At 29.1% G+C, this 24548-nt stretch overlaps 4 protein-coding genes across 4 annotated transcripts in view; 3 read left to right on the top strand and 1 right to left on the bottom strand.

The window, feature by feature from the left end:
- Positions 1 to 1860, top strand: part of LOC130675696 (glycoprotein 3-alpha-L-fucosyltransferase A) — a 67586-nt gene extending 65726 nt beyond the window's left edge. Inside the window, exon 8 of the mRNA XM_057481522.1 lies at positions 1843 to 1860. The gene's annotated coding sequence lies outside the window, so the exon portion shown is untranslated. The remainder of the gene's footprint in view (positions 1 to 1842) is intronic.
- Positions 1861 to 4738: 2878 nt separating this feature from the next.
- Positions 4739 to 11740, top strand: LOC130675810 (uncharacterized). The gene is made up of 4 exons (XM_057481675.1): positions 4739 to 4881; positions 6635 to 6778; positions 7621 to 7779; positions 11513 to 11740. Exons 1-4 carry the CDS (start codon positions 4831 to 4833, stop codon positions 11654 to 11656), a joined length of 498 nt encoding a protein of 165 aa, XP_057337658.1. The 5' UTR covers positions 4739 to 4830; the 3' UTR covers positions 11657 to 11740.
- Positions 11741 to 14499: 2759 nt separating this feature from the next.
- On the top strand, positions 14500 to 19102 carry LOC130676116 (translin-associated protein X). Its single transcript, XM_057482112.1, has 2 exons — positions 14500 to 14733; positions 17651 to 19102. The coding sequence occupies exons 1-2, from the start codon at positions 14718 to 14720 to the stop codon at positions 18544 to 18546; spliced, it is 912 nt and encodes a 303-aa protein (XP_057338095.1). The 5' UTR covers positions 14500 to 14717; the 3' UTR covers positions 18547 to 19102.
- A 1164-nt stretch (positions 19103 to 20266) lies between these two features.
- Positions 20267 to 24548, bottom strand: LOC130676114 (aprataxin and PNK-like factor). Its single transcript, XM_057482111.1, has 4 exons — positions 24206 to 24548; positions 23889 to 24142; positions 22487 to 22822; positions 20267 to 20763 (listed from the first exon to the last, which is right to left on the bottom strand). Exons 1-4 carry the CDS (start codon positions 24236 to 24238, stop codon positions 20439 to 20441), a joined length of 948 nt encoding a protein of 315 aa, XP_057338094.1. The 5' UTR covers positions 24239 to 24548; the 3' UTR covers positions 20267 to 20438.

Below are 24548 nucleotides of genomic sequence, written 5' to 3'. Positions count from 1 at the left end.
AATAATAATAATAATAATAATAATAATAATAATAATAATAATAATAATAATAATAATAATAATAATAATAATAATAATAATAATAATAATAATATTATTATTATTATTATTACACAGTAAAAAATATTGTGTTAAAATCGACACAATCTGTGTGTTAGAAACGGTCCACACAATATTTGTGTTATTTTTCAACACAGACTATTTGTGTTGAATTTCAACACAAAATTTGTATTAAAATTTCAACACAAAATTCGAGTAATATAAGAAGTAACTTCAATACTTTTATTTTTGTACCATGGATTATTTTTAGGTTATCACAAGTGTCAACAATTATTATTTAAAACTGAATCATTTTGTGATAGTAAACATGATCTTAAAGTTAGCAGACAGTTAACAATTTTCGATTTTTTTTATCAACAAATCAATTACGAAAAAAAAATAAAAATATGCGCATGTAGAAAAGTAAAAAAGCTACAGACGCAATTTTTTAAATATTTTTTTTTTTTAAACTATACGAATCATGAACTTTGTTAACTTAATTTTTTTATGTCCAATTGAAAAGAAATAAAATCAATGTCACATAAATAATAACTAACCAAGAAAAATTGATGCTTAATGGCGCTTCCCGCGTGAATAGAAGGAAGACATTTTTTATATAACACAATTCAACTATCGTTTCAACACTTTATTGTGTTGATTTTAAAGTAACACTTAATAAATGTTGATAATATCGATTTTTGTACTAGGTAACACTTTTAAAGTGTTGAATAGGAGATCGATTAAAAATTTTAAAGTAACACAAAGAATTGTGTTGATTTGACACAAAATAATCAACACAAAAAATTTAACACGGACTGTTTTTAATACAGATACACAATATTTTTTACTGGGTATGGTGCTCCTTATAAGACGTTGGGAATCCTCAAGCTTAATATATACCTTCAAATTAAAATAATGATTATAATAATAATAATAATAATTCTTGGGATAAGATTTACATTGAAAACGGAACTCAGTGGAGCTGTTTTCACCGTATCTTTAGTTCATTCCGTCTTTTACAGTTTAAACAGGCGTCTTTTAAGGCTGCGATTCAAACTGTAAAGGATTCGAACACTTTTACAGCTAAAACGGGTCTGATATTTCGACTCGGGCAAAAACAGCTTAAAATTTTTATAAAAGATCAAAAACAGATCAATTAGTCCAATTAGACTAAAATCAGATCAAATTTTTCGACCCGGGCTATGCATACAATTTTATAACCTATAAAAATCTTCGATACCATACAGTATGGCGTTCGAGCCCATACTGGCATAGTGATATCCGCAAAATATTTCTTACTGTGTACAATTTTTTTATGTGCGAAATCTGTTGTATCGTTAATTTTTGAAACAATGAACAAATTTCATTTCTATCTGAAATAAATTTCCACTTCTGGCATTTCAAAAATAAAACTACAAAATTCATCACCTATTAACACCCGAAAAACATTGAACACTGCTACCGGTATTATTTTGACACTGTTTTCAAAATTGCATTTAACATCGCGGTAGCGTAGACATACATCTATGAAGAGTTAAGATACACAGCACAACTTGCTGAGATATTTGCCTCAATTCTTTCAATGAACGTAATTCAAACTAACGACCGTAATATCCCTTCAGCCGAAAATTCTCTGTAAGACGGTGGTTTTATACTCTTTTTTAGCGTCGTAATATTTCTACTCTGTATATCTTAAGGAAATTCACTGCAATTAAGATCTCTCAAGGTCTAAATTAGGATAACGTGACCAAGTAAACTTCCAGATTCATTGAATGACCCATTAACATTATATTTGTTGCGCAGAACACAATACCAATTGCTGCCTCAAAATGTCCAGCCAAGCATGCTGTACGTTGTACGTACTGATCATTACGTTGAGATAATGATCAACTGGAATTACGCAAACTATGCAATCAATATGGATATTATTAAATTGAATCAGCCAAAAAACGGATTTCGTCTGTAAGGTAATGCGGCAAGTAAGCATCTGATTGCAATTGATAGAAAATCATTAATTTATCTGCACACTGAGAGACATTTTTATTACAGAGTAATAAAATTTATTTGCATTTAGTAAAACACGTATTATGGTCATGCGCAAAAAAAAAGTTTAATAAATACGAATAAAAATTTAATTCAAATCCCGCTTCAAATTTTATTAATATTTAATACTTGTTTATTAGTATCGACTACTTGTTTATTTATATACTAAATAATTTAATATTGTGAATAATTAATAAATGAATATGTGAAATCTAAAAATTCGTTGTATTTCATAGATGAATTGAAATTAAAAATTTTTTTTACAGATAAATTTATTTATTAGCAGTAACCCGCATGGAAAAGCTATATATTGTTAAAACTATGTAAAAATATTAGAGTGAATATTTGATACATATATGGTGGCAAAAATATATATATTTATCAATATATGTATTTTACATATATTGGATTATATATTTTTAATAATATATTTCTTTTTATATAATGTTTTATATTTCTCTATATACATTATCTCATATAATGCTCAATATATTTTTCTCATATATGGATGGTATATATGTAATTTATAAAGTATAATATAATAAAATTTCTATACATTTTGACTCATATAATTAGTGATATATTGTCTGTATATAATTGATCATACATGGAAGAACATATGTTTAAATCTATGGTTTGCGGTATATTGAAGTTATATTTTTCCAATATATATTAAAAATTATATTTTTCTCGATATATTGAAAATTATAGTCTTTATATACCTATATTTTTTGAGAAGCTGCTCGATAGCATAGAAATAAAAATTACAAACTAAAATGCATGGTTTTTATTATGTAACATACCATAGTACGAAAAATATGTGTAGTACCATATATTTTGCAATATACTGGAAAACTTATATAAAAAATATACATCATACTGTATATTAATAAATATACTACTTTCAATACAATACATCAATATATAATAAAATATACCAAGATATATATATGCTAAACATACATAAAGAAAGTTATATGGATAAATATATAATTAATATATTGTAGCAATGTATTTTTTTTCAATATATTATCATATATTAATACGGCGAAAATATAAATATTATTTTATATATTGGGCAATATATCACTTGATAATATTCATATATTTTGAAGTATATTTATTCACATATAAAGTTTTTTCACGCGGGAAATAATATCAAAATATTAAAAGTTATCCTTACCTTTGAATTAAAAAGTGTTAACTAGGTTAGAATCTTGAATTTGAAACTTTGGGCGATTTTAGAACGTTTTTTAAACTTTATTTTCATAAGTTTATAAATTAATTCCAGTATAGTTCTTCAAACACCAATATTTTTAATTTTTGAAGTTAGGTTAAATTCATGAAAAAATAATAAACACACAAATCATATCGAAGAAAACATTATTTTTATTGAAAATTTTCCATTATTAAACGTCTTTCGTATATATTTCACAAACGTTTTTTTATGTTTAAATTAACGACAGTCAAATTTGACACTTTCATACGAATTAAAAATGGCTGTCATAAAACAAACCTTGCGGTGATTTTAGTAAACACATATGAATATACTTGTATCTAACGAAATTTCGTTAAATACTCATAAAATTTGATCGATATTTACAAAGTAGCGGTTGATTTACTAAAAATAAAAAAAAGCCATTTTTTGAACTTACTTCTAATGGATGTTAAAAATAAAAAAAAATTTTTTTTTTTAAAAATGATGAGAGGGTCTTGTAGGGAATTTATTCGAGTTTTTAACGCTATAGCCTCAAATTTACTGTGCGATTATTGGTACCTGAAATATCGATGATCAAACCCAAAAGAATCAGTTTTCGTTTGTAGGCTGATATCTCAGCGGCAAGTTGTCGTAAAAATCAAAAAAAAAATTCAAATTAAAGCTAATTAAATTTGCTAACTGACCTTTTCATTGGTTTAGCTGAAAAAATTTTTTCGTAGCCCGTGGACTCTCTCAAAGAAAAGAAAAAATTTAGAAAATATTTGTCTCGCGGTATTTCTCATGTTAACGCAATAGCCGGAACTCTTAAAAAATTTTGATAAAAATGCACTGGAACTAGAGATTTTAATCTATAAAATGCTTTTTTTTAAATCTCGATACGATTATTTTTCACAAAGTTACAGCCTTCCAAAAATCACTAAAAAATTTCGAAAATTTTTCTGTTTCTTTAATTTATGGCGTGAGTGTATATTAAAATGAGTGAGAGACTTCAATTAGATCGAAGCTTCCAGAAAAATGGTGAAGTAAGCATATGCTAAGCTATCGTTACAAAATCAATTAACAACAATGCAAAATGGAGATATAAAAGCAATACAAAGTAAATAATCAGTGAATCAGCTTTGTCTTGAAATTTGTGTGCAGCCATAATTATATACTAATCAGAAATGTTGTCGGAAAATCCGATAGATTGTTATTATTAATATTATTATTCGCCTTTTAATCAAATAAGATATTAGATAAGTTTTGAATTTCCGGACAATATTTGTCCTGATTACATAATTATGGCTGCACGCGGACTTCAAAAAAAGATTGATTCACTGATTACTAACTTTGTATTGTTTTTATATCACATTTTTACATTATTGTTGATTGATTTTGTGACGATAGCTTAGTGTATACTTACGTCACCGGTGGCCTGGAATTTTTGCTCTAATTAAAGTCTCTCTCTCGTTGTAATATAACAGGCTGATTACGACTTTGTGGCTCATAAGTATCGTAATCTTCGAAGGTGTAACAGTTTACACGAAAATATGATGTTACTAATCACTCTAGTTGTCATCACTCAATCGTTTGGCATACAGGTAATTTATTTGATTATAATACCAACTTTTTATTCTACACGGAAAAAAAATTCCATTAAAATTTATGATATAAACTTAATCTTGGACTATACTCTAACAAACATCAACTTTCAAATGTCTTATTTCAAAATTTACTATGTAGGATACTTTTTTTGTTTTTTGACATCGTAATTTTACGTTTGAATAAAATAAATATAACAGCGTCGCCTCTGTTATAATACGATGTAAGTTATAAAAATTACGATGTTGCATCGTAATTTTTAAACAGAGACTGTATTTTTACTGTTTTTAACTTCCCGCTAAGAAAATTGTAAATTTTCAAAAATTCGGGAAGTTATTGGTTTCGGTCCGATTTACGAAAATCGAATTTTCATCGTTTCCACTATATTTAAATGGTGTATTACCGTACGATGGACGGTGTGGCTCAGTATGTTATAGATCAAATTGAACGGAATATAGTATAGTGCTGGATAGCTCAACTGGTAGAGCACTCGGCGCGATACCGAATTGGTCTGGGTTCGATTCCCAGTTCGGGCTATCTATAATTTTCTCAATTTATCTATAAATTGTCTTATTGAGAAGGTTATTTGCATGTTTAGGTTTCCACTATATTTAAATGGTGGAAATTTAAATGATAAATTTCCATGTCGACATTTTGAGGTCCTAGGAAGCTATTTTGACTAATTTCAAGATGATGTCCGAGTGTATGTATGTATGTATGTATGTATGTACGTACGTATGTAAATACCTGTATCTTTTGAACGGATGAACCAATTTTGAACTTTAAGGTGTCATTCGACGCGGCTTATCAATATCTTGAAGCTGTAAGAAAATTGAGCTTGATCGGTAGGGCTCGTTCAGAGATATTCCAAAAATAAAATTTTTTCAAAAATGTTTTTTTTAGATAACTTTTAATGTGCTCGATGGATTGATTCCAAAATGGACTGGGCTCTAGAGCGTTATAAGCCGCGTCGAATGCCACCTCAACCATCAAAATCGGTTCATTCGTTCAAGAGAAACCGTTGTCGAAATAATTAAAAAAAAAAAAATTTTTTATTTTTTCTGAAATATCTAAAAAACTACTCGATAAATCGAATCCAAAATTTGATCAGCTTTAGAACTTGATAAAACGCGTCGATTGCCACCTCAACCGTCTCAATCGGTTTATTTGTTTGAGAGATATCGTTGGAGAAAAAATGGTGAAAAACGTTTTTTTTCGAAAACAACAGCATACAAACGTATTTTCGAGGTTCTTGAGCTCGAAAACAGCGGGAAGTTTTGGGGCTGGCCCACAGGGTCAACTGACAGACCGATTTTTTATATGGTTTATGTGAATTTTAACACTCTGAAATTGAGAGTACTTCTGTTACCGAGTGGTCCAATACAAGGCGTCAGTCAGATTGCACTCGAAAAGTTTCGTTTTCGAATCCTTCACCCGTCCGAGCGATTATTTTTTTTTACTTTTATTTAAAATTTCTATTACACTATATTCTCAAATTTCACGATGTTCACCTCGTAATTTATAGTAAAGAGCTTAATACTCTGTGTTATTAGTGGGTAGTATTATTTCAAATAAAGTTTAGAATCTTAAATCGTAAAAATTATGATTTTAAAGGTATAGTCCATCACTACAATGATCAATAGGAAAAATTACGATGTTAGCATCATCAATTAACTGAAATTTTTTTCTGTGTACTCACATTTGTTTCTTTTATTTGCAGTAAATATATTGTTCTTAATATAATTTTTTTAGGGAGCCGTAAATGTCGTTTTCGAGGACATCGATTGTCCCGTTTACGACAAGGAATATTTCTTAGAACCTGAAGTTTTTGTAGATAATCATAATTCATTGGTTTCAAACTTCACGATAATTAAACTACTTCCGGAAGAAGCTCAAGTAATTATTGTTTTGCATTATTATTATAGTTATTACTCATATTATTGTGTTTTTTATTCACTCTCTAAAAATGAATCAGTAAAATTAGTGGTATACTTATAGCTGTAGAAATAGTGAGTATCCACTGATTCGCTAGAATTTCACTAATTCATTTTTAGAGAGCAATAATACTCAAGAGTTTCCTTACGCCAGTAAATATTGAACAGATATTAATTGTAATATGATACAATTTGTTGCGTTTCACCACAGATTTCACTGCTTAAAAAATCCGATAGATTCTTGTAGCTGTATGTGGAGCATTCCACCCGGGTCGAAAAATTTGATCTGTTTTAAATCAACTAAAAATTTCAAGTTATTTTTATTCAATTTTTTTTTTTTTCTATTCATTTAATATGTGAATTTTGAACATAAATTTATACAATGGTATAAAATATTTTTTCATCGGAAAATTCTGTATAGCTGAATTGGCTATACGGCGTATCATTAAGTAAGTTGAGTAGGGTAAAGGTACCGTTTTTGGTCACTTTAGGGCCAGTTTTGGACACTTGAAAAATTTAAATAAAATATTTTGTAAAATACGCAATACCATAATTATTTCTTTTAGTTTCTTCAGAGATACTTTTATCCCACTATTAAAATGGAAATTACATTTTACACTTTTTTATTAATTAAAATAAAGGATTAAATGTCCAAAAATGGAGCAGTGGCCACAAATGGTACCTCTACCCTATACAGCGTATAGCCACAATAGCGATACGTATACTCACTCTAACGATATTTCTTTCGTGTATATAAGCTTCATAGCTCATGAATCAAAAAAATAATCTATTCATAAATTTTAGGCACGTCTCGCAATAATAGGAGCATCAATGGGAGAATATGTTGTGAGTACTGGAATTGATCAAACGATGGAATTGTGTGATTTAATAGAGGAACCTATTATGGCAGGTCCTGCTCTTAAATTACTAGGATTTTCTGAAGACCACTGTCCACCGGAACCTGTAAGTTATAACATCGTTGAAAACACAAAAGCCAAAGCGAGTGATATTTATTCTTCAGATAATAATATTTATTAGGATTAAAATTATAAAATATTTTACAAACACTGTAAAAAATTCGCGGAGTGAATGCGGTTTGAATTCGGAGTGAATACGGAGTGAATACGGAGTGAATACGGAGTGAATACGGAGTGAATTAATTTTTAATTATTCACTTCCCTCGGAGTGAAATTCACTCCGGAGGGGAGTTTCAAAAGTATTATTAATAAAATAATTCCACTAAATAAAATCGAAATAAAAATTCGCGTATTACAGTACTGATCAACCGATACGTACACACACACACACTCGAACACACACATGCACATATTCGCACACACACACACATACACATCCGAACACATTCGCACAAACGCACACACACACGCACAAACGCACACACCCGATCAGACACACACACACGAACACATTCGCATAAACGCACACACCCGAACACACACACGCACATATTTGCACACTCGCACGCGCACTCACGCACGCACACACAGACACCCGCACGCACGCACACGCACTCGCACAAACACGCTGTTCAACAGTTTAATATAAATTAATTTAAATGTTAAAACTATAGACCGGAGTGAATTAGGAGTGAAATAAAATCCGCATCACTCCGAGATCACTCCGCTAAAAAAAAATCTGTCTATCAGTTGACGCTGTGGGCCAACCCCAAAACTTCCCGCTGTTTTCGAGCTCCTCGAGCTTGAAAACATTGTAGTGGATACATTTTCGAGCTCTTCGAACTCGAAAATACTTTTGTGTGCCATTGTTTTCGAAAAAATTGATTTTTGCATTTCTTCCTCCCATGATATCTCAGGAACGAATTGACCGATTTTGATGGTTGAGGCGGCAATCGGCACGTTTTATTAACTTCTAGAGCTGATTAGATTTTGAAGTTGATCGAATGAGTCGTTTCTAAGAAATAAATAAAAATCTAAAAAAAAAAAAATTTTTTTTCTCGTAATTTGCCAATATTTTCGAGTTTACTTGATCAAATGATCTGAAATTTTCAGAAAAGTTGATGGCCAACAAGCTCTTTCGATTGCCGCCTTAACCATCTAAATCGGTTCATTAGTTAAAAAGTTATAGACAGGTCACGCACACACACACGCGCGCACACACACACACACACACACGCGCGCACACACACACACACACACACGCACGCACACACACACACACACACACACACACACACACACACACACACACACACACACACACACACACACACACACACACACACACACACACACACACACACACACACACACACACACACACACACACACACACACACACACACACACACACACATACAGACACTCGGACATTATTCTAAAAATAGTCAGAATAGCTTCCTAAGACCTCAAAACGTCAACATCCGTTGAAATTTCGATTTTCGCAAATCGGGGTGAAAACAATAATTTCCCGAAATTTTTGAAAATTATCGATTTTCTTAGCGGGAAGTTAAAAAAAATAAATAAATTCAATATTTGAAAAAGAATAGAAAAAAAAATGAGCGCAACTCAATTATATTACTTCCCTTACTCAGATCTTACTATATAAAATTTCACTGTACTCTTTAAATATGAATTAGTGTTTTTTGACTAATTTCAAGTGAATATTCACTAATTGTCAATGCTACAATCGTACCACGCAGAATTAGCGAATATTCACTAAATGAATATGTAAATATTAGAATTCACTGATTTTATAAGTGAATATTAGAATCCACTAAATTGAAAAGTGAATATGGGAATCCACTGATTTCATCGGTGAAAAAAAATATTATATTGCGTAAAAAAATATAAGACACTTGTAATTAGATCCGAAATGTAATTAATGTATTAGAATTATTACTTAGAGGAAGTATACATGATTTTGATAGATGAAAAAATCCCGGTGACTGCTGGGCTCGAACCTGCATCCTTCCGATTCAAAGTCTTTGATGCTATCCACTGCGCTGACCTACGCATGTGATCGCGTGAGTGTAAATAGTATATTCGTTATCATACCAAACAATAACTGATAAAGAAATAAAAAATCCGTGATGTTATGTTTGATGTACTCTTCATATAAATATATTATTGTTCTGTACTTCTATTTTTTTTAATTTTTAAAGTATTTTATTAAAATTTTTAAAAATAGCACCATAATTATTAATTATATTTATATCTAGTAAAATTTTTAATTATTTGCTAGTTACTAGTGAAATTGTGAAACTCATACATTAAGAAGTGAATAAAAGTTTCACTTGTAGAAATTATGAAAATATCGCTAGTTCAGTAGTGAAAATCACTAATTTGTTATTCAAATACACTGATTATGAAGTGAATATAGCTTCACTAACGTAATTAATTAAATTTCCATTAATTCATGTTTAAGGAGTACAGTCTTATAAAATTGTGTATAAAATCTTATATAATACTAGCTGCCCCGGCAAACGTTGTTTTGCCATATAAATCATTTCCAGAGAATTTCTAGTGTAGAAAAAAAATAACTAACCCATTGTAAGTGTGTAAGAATGTGGTATATGAGTAAAAGAGGCATGAAACGCTGTGAACGATACGGTATTCGATTCCCAGTTCAGGCTATCTATATTTTTCTCAATTTATCTATAAATTGTCTTATTGAGAAGGTTAATTGTAAGTTCAGATTTCACGATATTTAAAAATTGGTGAATATATTTTTGCACGACTCATAATGCGAAGCATTAGGGAGTGCTTTACGATCGAAATTTTTTTTCGCCTCCTTTTTTAAATTTATTCGTGTTTCCCGTCATTATTTTATTATTTCAGAATAAATAAGCATTATGAGTCGTGCACTTTTGGATCTTCCAAATTTTTTTTCATTTTAAATATAGTGAATTTTTCAATATTTAAAAATTTTAAATATAATGAAACCTAAAACTTACAATAAACTTTCTCAATAAGACAATTTATAGATAAATTGAGAAGAATATAGATAGCCCGAACTGGGGATCGAACCTAGACCAATAAACTTAAAAAGTTTCAATTAAATGTTACACTCAACTGGCGGGGATAACTTACCAAGTGATAATTGATCAGTTATTGAGCGGGATAAAAAATGATTAAATTACTAAAATGACTATTAAAAAATAGGGGTTGGTGATAGAAGGGTGAAAATTTAGGGTTGTATGTATTTTTTAATGCCACATTATAAAAAAATAAAAATTTTGTCCAAAAAATAAAAAAAAATATTTAGGGGTGGGTCACCCTTATCATTTAGGGGTACGAAAAATAGATGTTGGCCGATTCTCAGACCTACTGAATATGCATATAAAATTTCATAAAAATCGGTCAAGCCGTTTCGGAGGAGTATGGTAACAAACATCCCGACACGAGAATTTTATATATTTGATTATGAAATCGTGTAAAACTTTATAAAATTTTATACAATTCCATAAAATTGTATGAATTTCTATAAAATTTTGCTGTGAAATCTTATAAAATTTGATATAATTTTCTAAAATTTTCTAAAAACATTTTTTTCCGGGAATGGGAACAATTTTTGACACAAGACATAATGATTAATTAGATACTGAATACATCTTCAACTAAAATCGTTTTTTAAAATTCAGTATTGATTTTTGTTACTTATATCTATGAATCTCATTGTTACATAATGTTTTAATCTTAATTCTAACACTTTCTAGGGTAATTATGGAACCGAAGATTATGTATTTACACCAGAAAGATTATCAGAAACAACGATACCTAATCAATACTTGATGAATATGACTCTATCATATGAGGATAAACTATTATTACTATGCCAAATATTCCTGAAAGCTAGTTAAAGCATCAAGTTATTTTTTGGACAGGCATTACTATGATAATTACTTATTTTTCGTTGTGTAATCATGGATTCTAATAAAAATAATTACTCTAATAACTTTCTTAATCCTTATGAATTCTGGGGCGAGATACTTCCACAAAAAATCCTCATTATATTTGATGTGACATTTCGCGAAGATACTTGCGTACACGGAGAGAAAAATATCGCCAGAACGACTATCCAATGTATCCTCAAACGACGTATCGTCAGAATAACGATCCGTATACCTAATTTAGGAATACTCTCATATTAATTTAATAATCTATAGTATCGTTAAAATAAAGATACGTATTTGGGTTAGGTTAAGTATTCGTTTATTTAATTTAACAATACGACGAATAGCCTTTGTAACTATATGTAGTTTCGTTGATATAGGTATCTGTATCGCTAGCGTGAGGATCCGTATAGCTAAATTGGCTATACGTATCGTCGTTCTCGTTTGCCGGATGCCTAAATACAGAGTTTGCGCAATAGTCATCTCAGCGATTCATAATATGCCTAAAATAAGGATACGGATCGTCATTTTGATGATCCACTGTGAGAATACTCTGTATAGCTGAATTGGCTATACGGCGTATCGTTAAGTAAGATGACTATACAGCGTATAGCCAGAATAGCGATACGTATACTTAATCTGGCGATATTTTTCTCTCCGTGTAAGGAGCATTAGGTCAAAGTTTCTACAGAATTGCTTATTGGCAGACAGTTAGCCTTCCTTTGTGACGCGTACTATCAGCATTAAGGTAAGTGACCCCTCTATCAGCCAGGCCCCCTTTATCGGCCACTTAGTCGAAAAATCGATATATTTCCATCATAAGTACGTATTCATACATAAATAGTTTAAAAAAATCTGTCTATCGGTTGACCCTGCGGGTCAGCCCCAAAACTTCCCCCTGTTTTCGAGCTCTTTAAGCTCGAAAACATTGTTGTGAGTACATTTTCGAGCTCTCCGAGCTCGAAAATACTATTGTATCCCATTCTTTTCGAAAAAAACCGTTTTTAGCATTTCTATCTCCCACGATATCTCACGAACGAATCGACCGATTTCAATGATTGAGGCGGCAATCGACGTGTTTTATTGAGTTCTAGAGCTGATCAAATTTTGAAATTGTTTAATTCAGTCGTTTCAAAGATATTCGCAAAAAACCGTTTTTTGGCATTTCTTTTGCCCACCATATCTCACAAACGAATGAACCGATTTTGATGGTTGAGGCAGCAATCGACGAGTTTTAGTAAGTTCTAGAGCTGATAAGATTTTGAAGTCGATCGTTTGAGTCGCTTCTGAGAAATCAGTAAAAAACTAAAAAAAAAAAAAATTTTTTTTCCGTAAATCGCCAATATTTTCGAATCTACTTGATCAAATGATCTGAAATTTTCAGAAAAGTTGATGCCCTGATTAAAAAAAATGATTAAAAAGTATTTAAAATGATTTGTTTTTTAATCATTTTAAATACTTTTTAATCCTTCAAATCATTTCTAATCCTGTCTCTTATGGACATTTAACGTGTGAAATCATTTTTAATCATTTTTTTTAATCAGGGTGGCCAACAAGCTCGTTCGATTGCCGCCTCAACCATCCAAATCGGTTCATTAGTTAAAAAGTTATAAGCCGGTCACACACACACACGCACACACACATACATACATACAGACACTCGGACATCATTCTAAAAATAGTCAGAACAGCTTTCTAGTACCTCGGAACGTCGACATCTGATGAAATTTCGATTTTCGCAAATCGGGGTGAAAACAATAACTTCCCAATTTTTCGAAAATCGCCGATTTTCTTCGCGGGAAGTTAAAAATTGTTAAAATTAACAATAAATACTAAACCAAATTAATTTATAACCTGAGACTTATAAGTCTCATAAATGGTTCCAGGTTACATGTGCAAGTAAAGCTATACAATCCAATGAAAAATGTAATCAATAAAACTTGAAAAATATCAAATAAAACCTCCAGAATTAAGAAAAGTTATCAAATATATAGTACAATTATGTTGTCAAAATTATTCATTAAACAACTATTATATCTATTGTTGTAAGTCAAGTCCTTCTTTATTGTCACATATATATTTTTTTATAATTTTCCTTAATTAAGCAGCGACAATAAATAAATCTATCATTTTATAATTTAATAGTCACAATAATTTATTTGAATATTATTTTTTCACACTTGGTTGAATTTATATGATTTAAATTTAAATATTCGTCAATCAATGAGTTTATAGTGCTTTATTTGTTATTGATTATATAAGTTTGATATTTCAGCTCAATTAATTTTTGATGTTTTTATGAAATATCACTAGTTAATGTTAATTACTACCTACTTGATATTGAATAAATTTTTATTTTAATGAATAACATTTTATTTATAAAATTGTTTTTTCTTTTAATAATTTTTTTTTTTTCATTTATTTTAGACCAATACATCATGAGAAATTATAAATAACTAATTAATTATAATTAAATCAAAAGCTTAACAAAAACGCTTTTGTAAAATTTTTTTTAAAGCGTTTTCGAAGTGAAAATGATAAAAACATTCTATTTTTATTCTAAAAAGTAATTTTTCTTTATTTAATATTTAAATACTTTTTTAATTTTCTTCGTTATCGACTTTCCGAATAGTCTTATCTTGAATTACTTCATTATCGACAATCTTTTTTATCTGTGGATATTGAGTAAAGATGTCTTTGAATATAGAGGACGTAGAGGACTTTGAGTAAACATAATATAGATGAGATGTTTACAAAAATTTAGTGGAGTACAGTTGTCATTGAATATAGTTGTCACTGAGTGTAGATGTCGTCTTTGTGCTTGAGTAAACAAATTTTGAGTATAGATCAGTATTCGGCATAACCTCATCTCTGTTTACATTGTTTACCAACTCACGTACATCGTTCACGTATTTTTTGAGTTAACTTGCAATTGTTAATTATTAAGAAATAATTTAAACAGTCAATGAAATAAATTACACTGATTACTTATTCTAACAATTCAATTTAATCCTGATATCTTTACAAAATGTCTCATTCAAGAAGTAAATATATTTTCAATTCAATAAATATTATATATGTATTAGGGTGGTCCGTTTGGAACGACTATTTTTTTTTTTCGCTCCCACTGAAAAATATTGTTGTAGACATTGAAAAAAAGATTCTCTGAAAGTTTTAGCTCTTAATTTTAATTCTAAGTACTTTACATTTGATTTTGAAATTTTCCCATTTAAAATACATGGGAAAGTTGGGATTTTTTTTTTAATTCTCTATAACTCAGCCGCATTTTAAGTTATCGGGTCGCCGTTTGCGGCATTTTTTAGGTAATTTGATACTCTTCAAAAGTCTCCTTAATAGTTTTACTTGGACTCTAATTGTTTTTTCTGTATTGGTTCTGAAAATAATTTTTTTAATAATAATTTGGGTTTTTAGTTGATATTAACTAAATAACGAAATTTACAGAAAAAGTGCAGATAACGATTTTTTAGGAAATTTATTTCGCTACAAAAAAGGTCCTCTTAGTTAAGTGGCTCAAGTTCTTCGTTCACGTGATATAGAAATTTCAGTAATTTTGTAAATAAAATATTTGTCAAAAAATTCCACCAAATGCTATTTCATTACAATTTTAAATCAGTAAATAATTTTCCTTTCATTAATTTAATCCAGTCATTAAAATCAGAAGGGGTCGAATTGATGAACTTCGGAAAAATTTTTGACAAATATTTTATTTACAAAATTACTAAAATCCCTATATCACGTGAACGAAGAACTTAAGCTACTTAACTAAGAGGACCTTTTTTGTAGCGAATAAAATTTCCTAAAAAATCGTTATCTGCACTTTTTCTGTAAATTTCGTTATTTAGTTCATATCAACTAAAAACCCAAATTATTATTAAAAAAATTATTTTCAGAACCAATACAGAAAAAACAATTAGAGTCCGAGTAAAACTATTAATGAGACTTTTGAAGAGTATCAAATTACCTAAAAAATGCCGCAAACGGCGACCCGATAACTTAAAATGCGGCTGAGTTATAGAGAATTAAAAAAAAAATCCCAACTTTCCCATGTATTTTAAATGGGAAAATTTCAAAGTCAAATGTAAAGTACTTAGAATTAAAATTAAGAGCTAAAACTTTCAAAGAATTTTTTTTTCAAAGTCTACAACAATATTTTTCAGTGGGAGCGAAAAAAAAAAAATAGTCGTTCCAAACGGACCACCCTAATATGTATATATCAATATATATTAGGGTGGTCGTTAAAAATTAAATTTTCTCAGACGCTCTATAAAAAGCTTTTTTTTAGTGAAAAAATACCTGGGGAATTTGGTTTTTTCTTTTTAAATAAAAAGAACACGTGCCTCAGGACAATCAAAATTTTTCGATACAATCGCGGTTTTTTTTAAATATCTCATAAAATATGCGGATTAAAGGAAAAAGTCATGGGAACAATTTTGTAGAAAATTAAATTCTTGACAAAAAAGTTCATGTTCATTTTTTTTGTTGAACGTGTATTTATGAAGATATTTTAAAAAAACTTTTTTTAGAGCTATGAATTGCGCATTTTAGGATTACGAATGTTGAAAATAAAGTTTTTTTTCAAATATAGACAACTTCGTGACTCGTAACATATCAATCATTAATGCTTCTAATAGTTTCTATATACTTAGAAAAATGTTATTTTCAAAATTTGTAATCCTTAAAACCTCGATTCATAGCTCTAAAAAAAGTTTTTTCAAACTATCTTCGTAAATTCACGTTCTACAAAAAAAATGACCATGACCTTTTTTGTCAAGAATTCAATTTCCTACAAAATTGTTCCCATGACTTTTTCCTTTAATCTGCATATTTCATGAGATATTTAAAAAAAACCGCGATTGTATCGCAAAATTTTGACAGTACTGAGACACGTGTTCTTTTTACTCAAAAAGAAAAAACCCAATTCCTCATGAATTTTTTCACTAAAAAAAAACCTTTTAATGGGGCGTGAGAAAATTTAACTTTAATCGACCACCCTAACATAAAAATTAGACTGGACCAAAAAAAATAATTGCGCAAGTTTGAGCCCTTAATATTGATGTTAAGAGGGGTATCGTCACGACTATTAGTTTTTTGACAGAAATTTTATTTTTTACCCAAAACTCGTAAATCATCTATCTGAAAAATTTGAGGAATGTATATTCTTAAAGGAAATTGAATTCCCTACAAAAAATGTCTCTTAGTAAATTGACGTTAAACGAGCCGTTTCCTTGTAACGGTGCCTTAAACATTGATTTGTTTTTTAAATTCTTTGTTTCTATTTTGGATTTTTGTAACTACTAGAAATATTAAAATTTTTTCTAGTCATGATACATATTCTTGAAGGAAATTTAATGCTCTACAAAAAAGGTCTCTTAACATTTTTTGCTAAATTCACTCCTTCGAAAGTTATTCAAGGTTGAAGTTGAGTCAAAACGACTTTAATAACCTGAATAACTTTCGAAGGAGTGAATTTAGCAAAAAATGTTAAGAGACCTTTTTTGTAGAGCATTAAATTTCCTTCAAGAATATGTATCATGACTAGAAAAAATTTTAATATTTCTAGTAGTTACAAAAATCCAAAATAGAAACAAAGAATTTAAAAAACAAATCAATGTTTAAGGCACCGTTACAAGGAAACGGCTCGTTTAACGTCAATTTATTAAGAGAGATTTTTTGTAGGGAATTCAATTTCCTTAAAGAATATCCATTGCTCAAATTTTTCAGATAGATGATATACGAGTTTTGGGTAAAAAATGAAATTTCTGTCAAAAAACTAACAGTTGTAACGATACACCTCTTAATATCAATATTCAGGGCTCAAACTTGCACAATAATTTTTTTGGTCATCAGGAATATTTTCACAGTATCAAAAAAAAACAGTCGATTTTTTCGGCCCAATCTTATAAATATATATCCTAAATCTCGATATTTATTTTTTTCTAGACAGTCATGGTAATAACAGACGTAACCGTAATTACCACCAAGGCAACAAAAATAAAATAAATTTCGGCGACAAAGGTAAAGAAATTCTGCACGAAATTGACGAAAACAATCCAGTAATCAAACAATTTCGTGAGTACGCTTCCGAACTCGATGACAAACATGACCGTTATGAACGTATTGTTAAATTCAGCCGTGATATTACCATTGAAAGTAAACGCATAATATTTTTACTGCACACCATCGACAAAGAAAGCAAAACAGATACGATCCTGAGCGAAGCTAAAGTGCGCTTAGAAAATTTGGCCAAAACTTTGTTTAAAAATATCGCTAATGAGCTTAAAAATCAGGACCCATACCAGTATCTGCGCGCCTACACTGCCGGTCTTCAGGAGTACATCGAAGCAATAACATTCTACAATTATTTGAAAGACGATTGTCTGCTAGACTGGACAGAGTTGGATAAAAATTTCTGCTACGTCGACCAAGTACCCGAAGATGACCAAAATCCCGCTACTGCTTCTCCAGTTGTCTCTCCCTCCGAGTATCGCACCCTGATGACACCCAACGAATACATACTGGGAGTCGCTGATCTCACTGGCGAACTCATGCGTAAATGCATAAATACTCTGGCCTTTGGTGACATCACAAGCTGCTACAAGACTTGCAATTTAGTCAAGGAAATTTATAAAGGATTTCTTGGCTGCGCTGGAATTTCAAGCAAAGAAATACGACGAAAACTTTATGTACTGAAACAAAGTCTAGTTAAGATGGAAAATGTTTGTTACACTATTAAAGTACGCGGTTCTGAGATGCCGAAGCACATGCTTGCGGATGTTGCTATTGCGACTGTTGAAAGTTATCCGCCTGATGATGATGAAGGCTACCAGCCTTATTAATTATTTACTCTAATATTTAAAAAATTATTTAGTCTAGTACATTTACATTTATACCTATAACGAGTCTGTTCATATTACAATTTTACCAGCATATTTATACCGATAAATATCTTTCTCATTACAAATTTACTGATGAACACGAGTACTTTATCACATCACTACGGAGAGATAAAAAAATAGTAGGTGGAGATTTAGTTATGAAAAATAGATCCAGGATCGTATTTTTGTAACTTACTGCGCTTGCACAGTAAAAATTAATTTCTTGGTGCAAAAAAAAATTTGCACTATGAATTGGAAACAAAAATTTTTTTGGGATGAAAAAATTTCTTGGCGCAAGAAATTTGTTTTCGCCTTGAAAAATTTTTTTTTGTCTTGAGAAAATTTTTGGTTTCAATTCATAATGCAGAAATTTTCTCAGGACTAAAAAAAATTTTCTTGGCTCAAGAAAATTTTTCTTACACTAAAAAATTATTTCTTACCTCAAGAAAATTTATTCTCGATTTAGAAAATTTCTGGCAATAAGTAAAAATTTTCTTAGGACTAAAAAATTCTCGAGACAAAAAATAATTTTTTAGTGTGAGAAAAAATTTCTTGTCAAAAAAACTTTTTTTAGTCCTAAGAAAATTTTAAGTTGTCCTCAGAAATTATTTGCATTATAAATTAAAAACAAAAATTTCTTGAGGCGAGAAAAAATTTTCTTGACGCAAGAAATCATTTTTTAGTGTAAGAATAAATTTTTACTTTTCCCAAGAAATTTTTTGTATTATGAATTGAAAACAAAAAATTTATTGAGGCAAGAAAAAGTTTTTTTTAACACAAGAAATTTTTTCTTACACTAAAAAATGATTTCTTGCGTCAAGAAATTTTTTTCTCGCCTCAAGAACATTTTTCTTTTTAATTCATAATGCAAAAAATTTCTTGGGAAAAGTAAAAATTTTCTTAGGACAAAAAAATTTCTTACCTCAATAAAATTTTTTCTCGCTTCAAAAAATTTGTTGGGACAAGTAAAAATTTTCTAAGGACTAAAAAAATACTATTCTTGACACAATAAATTTTTTCTCACACGAAAAAAATTTTTCTTGCGTCAAGAAAATATTTTCTCGCCTCAAGAAATTTTTTCCTTTTCAGTAAAAATTTTCTTAAGACTAAAACAAATTTCTTTGGATCAGTAAAAATTTTTTTGGGACGAGTAAAAATTTTTTCTCACCTCCGGGCGGAAAGCGTCAACTTTCGTCCCGCTGTGCAAAACGAAGTTGCCACTTTCCGCCTCCGTCGAGGAGAAAAATAGTATACACTCCTCGGGAAGTAAATAAGAAAGCCTCAGATCACATGTTTGTTGACCTCGGCTTCGCCTCGGCCAACAATTACATGTGATCTGAGACATTTCTTACTTTACTTCCCTCGGTGTGTAATATACTATTTGCACCAAGAAATTATATTTTTCTGTGTACGAGTCTTTTTTTTATGTACAGGATGTGACAAATTCGTTACATTTTTTTGGTAAAATTTAATTGCAATGCAGAAAAAAACATTTTACATCAACATGAACTATTGTAGATCTCCTTAGCTTCCAATACATAAATAAATTTTGTTACTAGATCTCTGCAAGTCTAAAAAACTTTCTTCTAGTGACATTATTTGGTAAATATATTTATGGGTAGAGTTGTAATTTAAGTAGACTCACTTAATTCATTTAAAATATTAAATACTTATCTTTTTTTTACAACATACATTTATAACAATACCACAATTACAGTATAAATAATTTACTAAAAACGTATTATAATTTTGTAATAAAATTTAATATAAAATTTAATAAACATACAAAAATATTGGTCTTTATTTAAAATATTTGAATACTTTTGGTAAAAGCAACCAAGTAATTTGTATATTTACCAATCACTGTCATCATCAAACTCATTTTCATCTTCCGAACTGTCTAAATCTGATGGACCATACTCAGATTCATCGACAGACTCTTCGAACGACGACTCATCTGAATCTTTATCGTCGTTATTTTTGTCTTTTTTTAACAATTGTACCTGGTCGACAGTTACTCTCCGTTTACGTCGTACTATTGTATGTTTATAATCTTTTAAATGCTCTGGGTTTTTTCTGTAACATTTGGTACCATATTGACACTCGGGTCTGTTGTCTTTGACATCGAAGTCCGCGTCACCTGGATGACTATATTTTGCTTTGTGCTCAGAACTTGTTCTATAAAAAAACAATAATTTAATTACATGGATAAATATCTTGATTATGGTTCCGAACTTGTAATTAGTAAATTAAGTTGAAGGTTCGGAGGAATTTGTTGGATCTAGGGGGTAAGTTAAGAACAAACTTATTTTTGCTTGATCATTTTTTTAAAATCACAAGATGAGAATATGGCGGGAAAAATAAATTTTTGAATCATTTAAAAAAAAGTTGCGTCCAATCGTCTAGTTGGTAGTGACTGATAAAATTTTTGACTGAACGTTTATTTGTGACTGAAAATTTAATGACGGTCATGAATAGGACCAAGATTTTTGCTTTGATTTAAAAATAACAATTAATAATTAATGCTGTCAAATTTTGGAATTACAGTGGAAATATTGGTCGTATAAAAAAATTTTTCAAATAAAAGTTGTAGGAAATTTTATTTTCTAGAGAAAATGTCTCTTATAATTTTTTTATACGACCAATAATTTCACTGTAATTTCAAAATTAAGATTTTTATAATTAACGAAAATTTGAATAATTAATTATGAATCTCAATTTTGGAATAACGGTAAAAATATTGGCCGTATAAAAAAATTTTTCAATTAAAAGTTGTAGGAAATTTTATTTTCTAGAGAAAATGTCTCGTATAATTTTTTTATACGGCCAATATTTTCACCGTAATTTCAAAATTAAGATTTTTATAATTAATGAAAATTTGAGTAATTCATTATGAATGACAATTTTTGAATAACGGTGAAAATATTGGCCGTATAAAAAAATTTTTCAAGTAAAAGTTGTAGGAAATTTTATTTTCTAGAGAAAATGTCTCTTATGATTTTTTTATACGACCAATATTTTCACCGTAATTTCAAAATTAAGATTTTCATAATTAATAAAAATTTGAATAATTCATTATGAATCTCAATTTGGGAATTACGGTGGAAATATTGACCGTATAAAAAAATCATAAGAGACATTTTTTTTATAAAAATAAATTTCCTACAACTTTTGTTTGAAAATTTTTTTTATACGACCAATATTTTCGCCGTAATATTAAACATTTGAACCATTCATTTCGAAGTTAAGGCAAAAATCTTGTCCCTAGTCATAAATCATCTAGATGTTACTGACCAAATTTGGACAAAATATTTGTTGACGGTCTAAAATGCCCTCATTAAGAATTCCGATTGCCTCCAATTAAAATCCAATTGAAACGCATTCATTCAGATAAAAATTTCTAATGGGATTCAATCGGTTTCAATCAGAAAATATTTTTAAAAAATTTCTGATCAAAATTCTATTGAAGTGAATCGAATTTCTCAATCAGGGTGACGGACTCTGACCGATAAATTTGTGACGATCATTTCGCATTTGAACAGACTCGTTATTTAGAACCGTCAGCGGACCATCTTGTGACCAAAACTCAAAATGACATGAGTGTAAATGTACCAGACATCAGACAAATTTAAAACTACAAATCAATAGAGTAAATAATTAAAAAAAAAAATATTTATAAAAAATGCACTTGTTAATTTTGAAATTTTTTAAACGCGCATTTTTAAAAATTAATGTCTGCTACATTTACATCTGCGTCATCAAAATGACGGTCATTCAGCATCACTACCTTCAGTCTTTATTGATTGTCTTGTCATTTATTTTCAAATCAGTCTGGATCCATCATATTTCTCGGAAACCAACTTAATACATGTGTATTATTAATTTAAATTTGAATAATTACCTAAAGCATTCAGCTCCATAGATGCATTTATTTCTTGGTAATAAAGAATTTGTTGACGTTTGAGGATCTTGATTATTTTTAGCTGAATCATCTAGTGTATCTGTACTCGTTAAATTGTTCTTATCATTCCATTTTATTTTTTTATCACTAGTATCATTGAGAATTTTGCACTCAATCAATTTATCTTCTGTATTGACACAAGGAACTCGTATACCCGCAACTTCTTCAATAGACGTAGACTGATGGACTGTTGGTACTGACTCAATATCTGTGTCTATACTATTTTTTTCATCCTCTTTATTTGTGTCAGGATTTATTTCACTGGACACATGATCACTGTAATATTTAACAGAAAAATATTATTGTTAGTTTGTAAATTATATGATCCTGGTTAGAGGACAATTATAAATTTTCAGTTTTTTTTTTACAGATTACAAAAAAAAATAAACTTAAAAAATGCGCATGTAGAAAATTTAAAAAACTAAAGGTGGAATTTTTTAAAATATTTTTTTTTTAATAATTTATTGTTTTTCGAAAAATCCAAACATTATTAGACGTCAGTTAATTTATGATACTGGAATTAGATGACGTCTAATGATTTTAGAATTTTTTTTCAAAACGATAAATTACAAAAAAATATAAACTATAAAAATGCACATGTGGAAAATAAAAAAAACCACAGGTGCAATTTTTTTAAATATTTTTTTTTTTAAATTTATTGTTTTTATAAAAATTCAAAAATTATTAGACGTCAGTTAATTTATGATGAGTGTAGATGTAGCAGACATCAGACAAATTTGAAATTATAAAGAAATAGAGTAAATAATTTAAAAAAATATATTTATAAAAAATGCACGTATTAATTTTGAAATTTTTCAAGTTCGCAATTTTTTTAAATTTTATTTTATCAATTATTTACTCTATTCATTAATAATTTTATATTTTTCCTGATGTCTACTACATTCACACTCGTAATTTATGATACTGGGTTCGCCGACGTCTGAAGATTATTGAATTTTTTTTCAAAATGAAAAATTAAAAAAAAAATAAAATAAAAAAATGTACATGTAGAAAATCAAAAAAACTACAGGTGCAATTTTTCAAAATATTTTTTTTTTTAATTTATCGTTTTAATAAAATCAAAAAAGTATTAGTCGTCAGTTAATTTATGACTGGGGTTACCTGACGTCTAATGACTTTTGAATTTTTTTTTCAAAACGATAAATTACAAAAAAAAATGCACATGTAGAAAATCAAAAAAACTACAGGTGCAATTTTTCAAAATATTTTTTTTTGTGCTTTATCATTTTGAAAAAAAATTTCAAAAATTATTAGACATCGGTTAACTGGAGTATCATCTCCAGGATAATAATTAAATAACTAAAGTGTTTAAGATCAATACCTAGAGTCATTAACTTGGCCATCTTCAATTAATGGCTCATTTATTTCCGCTCCATTCATCCTGTCATTGACATTCGATGATGTTGGGTCATCATTGAGTTCAGGTAAACAAATCTTTGATATGTTTGAATTTGAACTCTCGGGTGCATTATGAATACTATGAGAACTCAAATCTTTATTATCAGATGGCAGCAAAATATTTTTTATATCAACTCGGGCTTTTTTGTCTGGCGGCTCTTCGTTACTTGATTCGGACTAAAATTTATAAATTTTTAATTACAAAATGATAAGAAATTAATTATTCAATTCATTACTTACTTTACGTTTCATTTCACAATTTTTTTTGTCCATTTTTTTATTTCTTTCTCTATTTGTATTTTAAAATAATTAATTAATATTTATTTAATTAATTAATAATCTGTCAGAAATTTATATTTTGATCCACGTGTTGTAAATTATGTTTTGGTTTCGTTTGTAATGGAGTAAATTATTTATTACGTGACACTTAGTCGGTAAAACCAAATAACGGAGAATCCGCGGGAAATTTAAAAATGTATTTTTTATTTTTATTGTGATTGTAAATAAAAAGAAATAAAAACTTAAAATTTTTGTGTCAATCAAATAATAAACAAAAAATTTCTGAACGTTTAATGTCAACTGT

The sequence above is a fragment of the Microplitis mediator genome, chromosome 10, assembly GCF_029852145.1.
Source record: "Microplitis mediator isolate UGA2020A chromosome 10, iyMicMedi2.1, whole genome shotgun sequence".
Lineage (NCBI taxonomy): Eukaryota > Metazoa > Arthropoda > Insecta > Hymenoptera > Braconidae > Microplitis > Microplitis mediator.
Note: the sequence above shows the minus strand (reverse complement) of the source record. Positions and strands in the feature narration are given on the sequence as shown.